Source organism: Leptonotus elevatus, chromosome 5 (assembly GCF_054856555.1).
Source record: "Leptonotus elevatus isolate MCC_2025b chromosome 5, RoL_Lele_1.0, whole genome shotgun sequence".
In the NCBI taxonomy this organism is placed as follows: domain Eukaryota; kingdom Metazoa; phylum Chordata; class Actinopteri; order Syngnathiformes; family Syngnathidae; genus Leptonotus; species Leptonotus elevatus.
The window spans coordinates 4958017-4970033 of NC_141243.1; the positions used below are offsets into that span (position 1 = coordinate 4958017).

The window sequence follows — 12017 nt, forward strand, 5'->3', positions numbered from 1 at the left end:
TCCACACCTCTTGACGTCTCCCTCCAAGTTTGTTACGAGCACTGTTACCGCGGCAACAATTAAAGACCTCACACCAAGAATTAATGACTCATTTCGGATTGAGATTAGCACACAGCAAGTTTATTCACTGACTTCTGATCATCACTCTTGCACATGCAGCACAGTGGGGCCTTGACTTATGAGTTTAATTTGCCTTGTGACCATGCTTCCAACTCAAGACACCTTTATCTGAAATCCTCGCTTGTTACTGTTTTTCAAGCTTTTTGCTCATATGAAGTTTGGTTGTATGGTTGAAAGTTATATGACCTTAATTGTAATGATAATTAATGATAAAAATAATAATAATACTAATACAAATAAAATACTAAAAATAAATAATGAAAAATAAAATAATAATAATTTTTATTCTTATTATTATTCTTAAATAATTAAGTGTAGATACACACATTACAAAGAAATGCAAAAGGTAGAGCATGTCTTATACATTCTCACCCCACATTTATTCACTGATCATCAATTTGCTCTCCAGGGCAACATTTGGGAGCAAATATTCCAGATATCCTTCATATTGGAGATGATCAATACAGTGCCATTTATTATCACAGTAAGTAATTAGCCTTCTTTTGGTATCTAAATGTTGTGTATTCAATCAGTGGATGAAAACACCCCCAGCATTGACCTTCCTTGTATTCTTGCTGACCAACGCTTTTGACTGATTATCTCTCTACACTTTTTCTAGATCTTCTGGGATCCTTTACGAAGCATATTTGTTCCTGTTTTTCTTAACTGCTGGCTAGCCAAAGGGGCGCTGGAAAACATGATTGTAAGTATCATATATATCATAAATATATTGCTTTTGTTATGTAAACATGTCATTTTAACTTAACAATATTTTTGTGAATTTATTGTTATTGTTATGCATTTTATTCTTAATCTATTTATTAGGGTAACATTTACGACCCGTCTCAAGACTGCAGATGAAAAATTGCCTTTTGGCTCATTCCGGCATATTTACTGAAATGTTTATTTATATGTACTGTCCCTGTTACAAATAAATAGAGAAATAGAGTTGCTCAGGGCTCAACCAATCACAGCTCACCTGTCGAGCCGTGATTGGGCGTTAGCTGAGCCCTGAGCAACTGTGATAGGCTCCAGCTTATCCTAATAAGAACAGAGGATATAGAAATGGATGGATGTGATATGTGGCGTTTAGAAACATGTTTAATAAATTCTTGACAAGTCTTTAAAATTGTTAGTATTCTTTTACAGGACTAGAGTAATATAGTAAAAACATGCATCGATGTGAACCATAAAACTCCTCACATACCGTATACGCTCCTCTTGCTTTGGCATATTTATCAAAGATCAATTTAACACATTCGATAGAATACTTCATCTTCAATGAATTGATTCTCATGGCCGCCGTCCCTAGTGGTGTAGGTATTTATCTGTTAAAGATAAGATGTTGCAAAAGCTTGAAAGTCATCCTTGGTGCTCGAGCATCCATCTATCTACCGCATCCAGGATGTTAGAGATAAAAAAAAAGTGGCGTGAGATTCAGAAAAAGAACTTCCTGCCAAAGGGTTAGTCAGCCAGCTGGTCTAATCTGCTGCCAAGCAGGCCGGCAGAGCGAGACCACGCCGGACAGGTGGTGACATGCGAAGCATACTAACACGGTACAAGTGTTAACAACAATCATTCATGTAACGAACGCAACCACACACACACACACACACACACACACACAAAAAGTACACACAAGAGCAGATGAGCTTCTTCTGTCATGTTCTCAGAATGACTTCCACCGTGCCATCCAGAGGACACACTCGGCCATGTTCAACCAGGTGTTCATCCTCATCTGCACTTTACTGTGTCTGGTTTTCACCGGGTGAGTGCACATCTACTCGAGAACATAATCAATTGTATGCATGTCTTAAATTCGAAATAACTTTTGTTAAAAAGTACAAGGGTGATGAATGTATCCCCGCACTAACATAATCGAAAATTGACTGTGCTCTTTTGTTAAAATGTCAGTCAAATAACAACCTTTTCCGACGTCTGTGACATTTATTATCTTGACGTCTGGCCTTCAACTTTATTTCAGGGCTAAACCTTAAATATGACTTGCGATAACACTGGAGCTGAAATAAACTAAATATTTCGGATTTGGTACAGAAGAAACTGAAGCAAAAAAATGACACAGTTACCTCAATCATACAGATTTTGATTTTGAATACAGTAATATGTATTTTTATTCATTGAAAGTCAACCGTAAACATTTCTTGACAATTATGTTATATGTGACCTCACTAGTCTAAACATGACATTCTGATTAGTATTACATTTGTGGAATATGAGTTATGCAGCAAATTCCAGCCGTTTTTATCCATATCAGGGGGCGGCCATTTTGTCACTTGTTGTCGACTGAAGATGACATCACAGTTGCTCAGGGCTCTGGCAACGACCAATCACAGCTCACCTGTTTTCTGAAGCTGAGCTGTGATTGGTTGTTATCTGAGACCTGAGCAACTGTGATGGCAAAATGGCCGCCTTCTGACATTAATAAAAAACGACTGGATTTTGCTGCTTTATTCATATTACACAAATGTAATATTAATCAGAATACCGTATTTAGACCAGTGGGGCTGCATAGAACATATGGGGTTGACTACCCCTTAAAACAACTTCTTTCATCCCACTTTTTTTATTTATGTTATTCCATTTGTCTGCAGATCTTGTGGCATCCAGCACCTAGAGAGAGCCGGAAAGAACCTGACCCTGTTTGACTCGTTTTACTTCTGCATCGTTACCTTCTCCACCGTGGGCTACGGAGATGTGACGCCCCAGATCTGGCCCTCGCAGCTACTGGTGGTCATCCTCATCTGCGTGGCCCTGGTGGTGCTCCCGCTGCAGGTACACAAGGCGGAAGACGACAAAAGTGTGTCCCTGCTGTTGTTGTTGTTTTTTCTCCTCAAGTCGCTTTTGTGTTTCAGTTTGAAGAGCTTGCATACCTGTGGATGGAGAGCCAGAAATTAGGCGGAAACTACAGTCGCCACCGAGCGCAGACGGAGAAGCACGTGGTGTTGTGTGTCAGCTCGCTGAAGATAGACCTGTTGATGGATTTCCTCAATGAGTTCTACGCTCATCCCAGGTTGCAGGTATAATTTAGAGAGACTTTTTGCACATTTCTGCGTGATGGTTTTACTTTTTACAGCATCTTCACATCCCTCGCTGTCTTGCAGGATTATTATGTAGTGATCCTGTGTCCAACCGATATCGACATTCAGGTTCGCCGCATCCTCCAGATACCTTTGTGGTCCCAGAGGGTCATCTACCTTCAAGGGTCCGCCCTCAAAGACCAGGACCTGATGAGGGCCAAGTGAGTGACTTACGAGAATGCCGCTTGAGAAATGGCTGACATGGTACTTATCTTAAAATATCTCATTCTAATCAGATGAAACATGTCCGACATATGTTGTTGTATTGACAAATTATTATTACTTCCCTACAACAGTCATGAACTCTTAACAAACTCAGGTTTTGTTTTTTAGTTACCAAAAGTCAAAAACAATTATGGTAATTTCCATGACAAATTTAACTACGTTTAAAATAATATTAGGATTCAATAAGAATTTAGGACATTTAAACATTCTATATCAACATATGACTTTAAACATTATAATTAGTTTGCCTAAGCAAACAAAGTTGACATTTTTTACTTCGATTTTTATTGTAACTGGTAGTGACGTCAGGACCTTTTGTTAAACAATAGAAATATAATTTTTTAATGAAATAAACACAATCCAAATTAATTTAGATCAGTGTGTCAAATGATACAAGTATATTCTTTGTGTATACAGTATATGTACGAATGTATTATACTGCCTCCCGGTGGCCAAGCCTCAAATAACATAAGGAGCTGCACAATCAATGCATGAAATCGTGACGCACACACTGTTGGATTGTTTCCATTTTATTTAATTATTTTATTACTTTATAAATACAGAAGAGGATTAGGGCCAGTGAAGAGAGAGAGAAAAAGTTTGGCAGGATTCTCACTTTATTCTCAGAATTCTCACTTTAAAGTCAGAATTCTCACTTTAAAATCAGAATTCTGAAATTAAAGTTAGAATTCTCACCTCACTTTAAAGTGAGAATTCTAAGAATAAAGTGAGAATCCAGCCAAACTTTTTTTTTCTGTCTTCACTGGCCCGAATCCTCTTCCGTACATAAAGCATAAAAGTATATAAAATACTGTTGCTTGTCTTACAAAATATTTTACCTGTGTTTTATGGAGGTGCTTGAACAGCTACAGTAAATGGCATTTCCATTCATTTTAAAAGTGGGAAGATCTGAGATACTAGTGTTTTGAGTTACAAGCGTGGTCACGGAATGAATTAAACTGGTAAATCAAGGCACCACTTTAATCTCATTTTAGTGCTATATAATTTATAGTCTTCAGTGATTGTCTACTACCTAAGATACTGCCGCCTCTTACACCATCTTAATCTGCTTCAGAATGGACGATGCCGAGGCGTGTTTCATCCTCAGCAGCAGGAACGAGGGTGACCGAACTGCTGCAGTAAGTCACACGGCCATTTGTCAAGCTCAAACTGTGGCAAGTCACACAGTCGAGGACTTTTTGCACACAACACTATAAAAATTATCTTCATAGCTAAGAGGAAATTGTTGGTCCATGCAATCAGAGCAATAATTATTACTGTACTGATGTCTGCTTAATTTACTAACTTTGCATCTCCTCCATAGGATCATCAGACTATTTTGAGGGCTTGGGCCGCAAAGGACTTTGCTCCTAACTGTCCGCTCTACGTACAGATTCTTAAGCCGGAAAACAAATTCCATGTTAAATTTGCTGGTAAGTACATAGAGATTTTCCTACACTTTTTGGGACAAATGTCTGTGGACACATCAAGAAAATGATCAATCAATTAACTAATTTGCTCCCCAAAATGTATAAATATGCATATAAATGTTTTAAGTGTCCCAAAGACGTATTTATACGTTATTTTTTTATTTTAGAGCGGTTGAAGAAATTGTAGTTATTACAAAAACAGCAGCAGCAGAGCAAACAAGATCAACCAGGGTCATGTTGCAACAAGCTCATTTACCCACAGTTCTATACTGATTTGTGTATAATGATGAAATTTAGCTATATTCTAATGCTAATTGCTGCAAAACGGAAATAGATAGAAATATAAGTTTTTCCCTGATTAAAGAAGAGACTCTAATCTTTCTTTTGGTAGGTTCCTTGTTTTTAAAGCAACACAACACAATATTCTGTGGGCCTTGCAAAATAAGTCAAAATCCAGTAAACCAGCCGGGAGCGAAGGGGATTGCTTCAGGGAAAATGGCTGGGAGTGAATGAGTTAATATTGGCCTTGCAAAGGGGTGGACAATTTCAGGTACATTTTCATGGAAGTTAAACTGGAGAATTCTAGAAAGGCATCATATTCAAACAAATATAAACATTTTGTTACATAAAATTATAATAATAATAATTTGCACAGTAAATCAATTGTATACATAATAATATGGATAATATATATATATATATATATAATATATAAATAATAAAATATAAAAAATAATAATAGTAATAATAGAGTAATATATCAATAATAATATGTATAACAATTAAAAATACAAATTATAAATCAATAACAATTATAGTAATAATAATGTGAAATTCCTACGTGGTTCATAGTGGCCCCACAGTCATCTGCAAAGAGAGCAAAGTAAAGGGAAGAAAAATTTGAGTTTACCTTCATTTTTAGCTCAGTTATTGGTGTAAAGACAAGGCTAACCAATTCTATGCCTACGATTATTTCCCTACCGTCTGCATTTACAGATCATGTCGTATGTGAAGAGGAGTTCAAGTACGCCATGCTTGCACTGAACTGCGTATGTCCGGCCATGTCCACCTTAGTGACGCTCCTTGTTCACACATCCAGAGGACAGTAAGAGCACTATGACTCCATCTGCATTCTATTGCACTTGCCCATATTTGGGTTAGGGTTAGCTTGGTCCCAGCTGACTTTGAGTTAACTGTGGAGAAGAACATGCAAACTTGGCATAGGCAGGTCTGACCATAACCACAGTAGCTTAAAATTGCAAAGTCAGCTAAGCAAGCTATTGTGCCTGGACTATTAGGGTTGGTGTATAAAATTTCGTATATATCAGACGTCCACAGAGAAAAGATCCACTTAACTTGTCCCTTCATTTCATTTTTTTCCCTTCAAAATTATTCACCAATCAATCATCTGTAAAAGAGTGACCAGAGTCATCATTCTTCTAATCCTTGCGCAGGGAAGGGCAGTTGTCACCGGAGCAGTGGCAAAGGATGTACGGACGCTGCTCCGGCAACGAGGTCTACCACATCCGATTGTGTGACAGCAAGTTTTTCGGGGAGTATGAGGGCAAAAGTTTCACTTACGCCTCCTTCCATGCTCATAAGAAGTAAGCAAAACTTCCTAAGGGTCATCTTTACACAATATTACACAATATGACTATAAAATCACGATAATCTGCCTTTGTTTGGAGATGTCAGCGGGGTTCGCTCTTGTCCTGGCTCTCATTTGTTTACACTTGTGGTCTGCCAGGTATGGCGTGTGCTTGATTGGTGTTAAGCGGGAGGACAACAAAAGCATCCTCTTGAACCCCGGCCCGCGCCACATCATGGCCGCCACCGACACCTGCTACTACATCAACATCACCAAGGAGGAGAACTCTGCCTTCATCTTCAAACAGGAGGAGAAGCACAACAAGAGCCTGTCGGTGTCCGGTCTCTACGACGCCCCCTCCAGGCTGCCCGTGCACAGCATCATTGCCAGCATGGGTGAGAGCAGCATGATGCGTTGAAGCCTGGCGTGCGTCAGTGTCAAATAATGGCGGCTGCAAGCGGTGATGCTTTCGCTCAGTCGTGCATGATTATTTTCCTTACCTGCTTTTTTACTTTCCTGGCTGACTTCACTGTATTGTGCTTTTTTTTTTCGTTGACCTGTGAAAGTTGATCAGGCCACTTCATATGGTAAGTTTGTGCATGACACATCACCTCCTACAGTTGTAGCACATTTTACAGTCCATAAATGTATTAGGGCCACTTTTTCACTGCATGGTAAATAATGATCGGATTCGAGATTGGATTTTGGCAGGGAAGAACTGAAGCTGGTCGCGATTTTGGACAGTTTTGTTGTGCACTGTAAATAAAAATGGGGAGTAATAATTACTTGAAAACATCTAGTAAAGTTTTTTCACTCAGAAATTCTAAGTAGATTTTACAAGGAGAGTTTGTAATAGATTTGACTAGTTTCTTTTTTTTAAAGGAGAAAAAATTTTAGCAATTTCAGCCTCTCAACAGTAATTATTCTGATTTCAGTAGTCCTTTTATCTTTTGCGTTTAATCAACATAAGACATTTGTAAAGATCTGCTTTTACTTTGGAAAACAATTACCGAACCACTAACTGAACTCAAAAAGGTTGGTAATATTACTAAACAAAAACCCTGCCACATAAAATTTTATGTAGCAATAAAGTGTATTGCAAAACCATTTTTCCACGATTACTGTTTATAAGTTATTATTGTTGTTCATTTGGTATTGTTAAGCAGAGGTGTCAAATCCAGGTCCAGAAAGTAAATACCCTGCCACAGTTTGGCTTTAGCCTCAGGTGTTAGCTAGCTAGCTCCCTAGCTAGCTCCGATGGTGCTCGTTTACCTGTTTGGGAGCTAGCTAGCTAGCACCTGGGGCTAAAGCCAAACTGTGGCAGGGTATTTACTTTCTGGACCTGGATTTGCCACCTCTGCTTAACAATACCAAATAAACAACAATAATAACTTATAAACAGTAATCGTGGAAAAATGGTTTTGCAATACACTTTATTGCTACATAAAATTTTATTCACGTTAAACAATGGAAAAATCAATAGAATAACCGATTCTAAAAATATTTGATAGTATAATTAACCTAGCATTGGCTCGTTCCCTTTTGGCCAAGCACTGGGTTAGCTATTTCACCAAATTTGGGTTACTTTTGAACCATCAGTGTGGCTTCACTGAAGGCTTTAATTTTGCCCCAAGGCATAAATGTGAGTTTGACTTTCATCACCGTATTTGAAAAATAAACATACTGCACGCTATCGTTAAGCCATCTAGTTTCTGTGCCTTCGCTCTGGATGCTGCAGTATTATGCATCACAGTCTCCATTTTGCCGCAGCTGTCCGTTTTCTTACCGCCTTAAGTCTTCGCTTGAATGAAGCCAAATGCCCGGATGTAATTACTGGAGACCCTCACCTCATTCTGTTTCAGTGTCGTTTGTGTGCGTCTCGCTCCGACCGGTGCGTTTCTCAGTCTTCCTCAGTACAAACCAAATTGGTACCGTGCAGTGAAAAAATGGTATTAAGTGATGTTATGCAAATGGCAATAATGATGTTGATATATGCTTTGGGCATATATCGTCCATCATTTTAAATATGGCTGGTTTGCTGTCTACATTAGTAAGTTCACAAATGCAAGTCATTAGGTTTTGCATGCTACATCGCTACTCCTGAGTATGTTTCAATAATTCTGAAAGTAGAGAAGGATTGAGGTTGACAATGTTCACAAGAGATTATAAAGGCAGCGGGTTAATAATATTGACATTGAACATTTTAGGGTACATGACTGAGTAGTTAGCCACACGTGTGTTGCGTCCAGGCACCGTAGCCATCGACCTCCAGAACCCGGATCCCCCCGAAGAAACCAGCAAGCTGACCTTACCGACGGAAAACGGCGCCGGAAGCCGCAGGCCGAGCATCGCGCCGGTCCTCGAGATCGCGGACTCCTCCGCCATTCTGCCGTGCGACCTCCTCAGCGACCAGTCGGAAGACGAGACCAACCAATCGGACGAGGAGGGCTCCGTCGGGTCAGAGTAAGTGATCAATTCTGCCGCTGTGATCCAAACCTACTACATCTGCGCATTCAATCCCAATAGCCTCACCCTAACATAATAGACACTACAGGATTGATGCCCTCCACTTCTTCAAGTGTCACAGGGGCCTGTAAGGTGAGATAGATTAGCTTGGTGTGTAATCAGTGTGTCATGATGATGAACGGCGCCGACTTGACTATGATGAACACGTGTGCCAAGAAGGGAAGGGGCAGCACTTTCTATCATGCGAGCAGCTCATTCACAAGCTCACCCACAATGCACTTTATCTCTCAGTGGTCATTTATTAGCCCAGCAAACACTTAAGACACTAGCAGAGGTCAGCAGGTTAGAAAGACCGCCACTCGTACCACCGTACTCATCATTGCTGAGATCACTCAAGCTAAAAACCATCCTATACATAGTAGATCCACAAGACAGAACATTAGATGGAATTCAACTCAACATACTTTACAATGAGCAGCAGTTTTGGCAAATGGTGAGGAAAACAAATCATCAAAAAAGAGGCTTCAGGCTGTTTAATGCCACTTCCCTGTTGAAGTTTACCATCAAACTAAATATAAAGCAAACAGAGTTATACTGTGTACAGTATATTTAAAACAGCCATACAACTGCCGAAACAAAGGCAAAGGTAAAGTAATGCTAATGCTAATTACCATCGACTGTAGGCGATGTTATGGTGCTTTAACCCTATAAAAAAAAAAAGTAAACAGGATTTTTTTTTTAATAATATGATGTATGTGCCCCCACTAGTCTAAACACAGCATTCAGTTTGTGCAATATGAGTTAAACAGCAAAATCCACCCGTTTTTAGCCATCTTGGCCGGCGGCCATTTTGTCACTTGCTGTGGACTAATGCTGCATTCAAGGATGGCCGGATGTATCGGAGTTGGGGGGGTTCCCCAGTTCCGTCCTCAAAACTCATTTTGACCCCCAGCAAACTTGCCTTCTCACAATTTTGCTTCATTTTTTGTTTTTATCTTATATCATAAGCATTCCATACAGTTCAGTAGTTCACCGTATAATTTCATGCAGGGAGATAGCGGCATACTGTCACGTACCGTACGTTAAGTTATGTCGAATAGTTATGAATGAAGACAGCTTTCTAGTTTAACACTCGAGTAAATTGTGTTTTATCATTCGCGGTCTGTGTTTCCAAATTGGTCGCCATCGTAGAGCGACGTCACTTGTAGTCCGTTGGTGAAGTCGGGATACTTTTCTTGGGATTTCCGGGGGCGTTCCCGTACACACTTCCTGGTTTGTACTTGGAAAAGTCCGACTTCCGACCATCCTCGAATGCAGCATTAAAATGACAACCAGTCGCGGCTCACCGGTTTTCTGAAGCTGAGCCGTGATTGGTCATTACCTCCAGCAGCTGTGATGTTATTTTCAGACGAAAGCAAGTGACAAAATGGCCGCCCTCTGAGATGGTTGAAAAAGGGTGGATTTTGCTGCTTAATTAAGTCATATTCCACAAACGCACTAGTAATCGGAATATCGTGTTTAGATTAGTGACGCTACATATAAGATGTCAAGAACATTTTGGGGTTGACTTCCTTTTAAGAAACAGATTGAACACAAGGTAATCTATCTGTCTTACACTCCCCCCAGGTGGTCAAGTCGGGCACTCCAGAATGAAGTAGGCTACACTGTTATTAATGCTATTTTTCCTCATTAAACTAACATTACAGCCACTTCTCTCGTTTTGGGGGGAAAGGCTAAAACGGATTGATGACAATGACAATCATTTCAATGGGAAAAGGCGATTAAGCATTGCGTATCTATTTATTATAATCAGACATGCTGTTAATTGATTTTGAAAAGATCTGTACTTAAGAATTTGATATAGACAACCACTATGAGGATATTGGTGGACCGGTTCGAAATGAGCTTGGAACATACTACGTGCGGATGAAAAATGAAAGGTTGTAAGGGTTAATGTGATATTGCACTGGCAGCATCATTGAATCCTAACCTATTCGTCTGTTTGGCCATACATCAAACTAAATGTTCCACAAAGAATAAAAAACACATTACCTCATTATATGTATTAGTTTACAGTGTAAGTATAGTAAATGGATTTCATTGGTTGTTTATTTACATGTGTTGATCAGGGAGGTAAATGATTGTACAGTATAAATCTTCCAAGTGTTGATATTACAGTGTGTCCTTCAAACAAACTAATTCCAAGTTGTTCTAAGTCCATAATATAAAAAATATCTCTCATTAATGCAACAAATTAAAAAAAATTAAAAAGTAAAAATGTTTGTTTATAATTGTTATTTAATAAATCCTATTGCTAATGACTGAATGGTTTATATATTGCTTTTAATTCATAATTATGCAAATGCTTTTGCTCTTTTGATGCTCCCTGAGTTTGGGGTGACTTTTTGAAGTCGGCGCTATTTTTCCACCAAATTTTGCTCCAGCTCCATACTATCTATCTCCATCATATCTACTATCGAATCATCGAATCGTCTTGCTTTCGTTTTGCCAGTTTTGTGAAGGGCTACCCTCCCAACTCTCCCTACATCGGCAGCTCTCCGACACTGTGCCACCTCCTTCCGCAGAAAGCGCCATTTTGCTGCCTGCGCCTCGATAAGGTGAGTGACTTCTCACTCACGCACGCGAGAACACGCAAATGAAACTTACGCTTCCCCACGTCATGCCGATCCCCTCCCAGGGCTGTACGCACAACAGCTTCGAAGACGCCAAAGCGTACGGCTTCAAGAACAAGCTGATTATCGTGTCTGCTGAGACGGCCGGCAACGGTTTGTACAACTTCATCGTCCCCCTGCGAGCGTACTACCGACCCCGGAAGGAGCTCAACCCCATTGTGCTTCTCTTGGACTTTCAGTAAGTTGTATTGCTCTCCGTAGGTGTGAATGTGAGTATGAATAGGCAATCATAAGTCGATTTTGTCTTTCCCGCAATTAACGGGAGTTAGAATAAAAATGTATGAATAGGTTGCCAACAATTGAGCTAGGCCCCTCACATCAAGTACACTTCAGGAAATGGCTCTCATAATGTTTCTGGGTTTCCCCAGAAGAGATCCATGATCCATGTGGCTTGCTA

General features: G+C 39.7%; 1 protein-coding gene across 18 annotated transcripts in view; it reads left to right on the forward strand.

The window, feature by feature from the left end:
• LOC147173436 (potassium channel subfamily T member 1-like) overlaps positions 1 to 12017 on the forward strand; it is a 65084-nt gene that overhangs the window by 34658 nt on the left and 18409 nt on the right. For 12 of the 18 annotated variants that reach the window (XM_086077026.1, XM_086077035.1, XM_086077038.1 and 9 more), the window contains 15 exons: positions 530 to 604; positions 740 to 823; positions 1794 to 1888; positions 2733 to 2913; positions 2994 to 3158; positions 3243 to 3379; positions 4519 to 4582; positions 4768 to 4876; positions 5870 to 5978; positions 6328 to 6477; positions 6621 to 6856; positions 7028 to 7048; positions 8711 to 8924; positions 11440 to 11545; positions 11626 to 11798. In XM_086077026.1, the coding sequence (XP_085933152.1) occupies positions 530 to 604; positions 740 to 823; positions 1794 to 1888; positions 2733 to 2913; positions 2994 to 3158; positions 3243 to 3379; positions 4519 to 4582; positions 4768 to 4876; positions 5870 to 5978; positions 6328 to 6477; positions 6621 to 6856; positions 7028 to 7048; positions 8711 to 8924; positions 11440 to 11545; positions 11626 to 11798 (1919 nt within the window). The remainder of the gene's footprint in view (positions 1 to 529; positions 605 to 739; positions 824 to 1793; positions 1889 to 2732; positions 2914 to 2993; positions 3159 to 3242; positions 3380 to 4518; positions 4583 to 4767; positions 4877 to 5869; positions 5979 to 6327; positions 6478 to 6620; positions 6857 to 7027; positions 7049 to 8710; positions 8925 to 11439; positions 11546 to 11625; positions 11799 to 12017) is intronic. The other 6 variants (XM_086077028.1, XM_086077034.1, XM_086077037.1 and 3 more) reach the window with 1 other exon arrangement.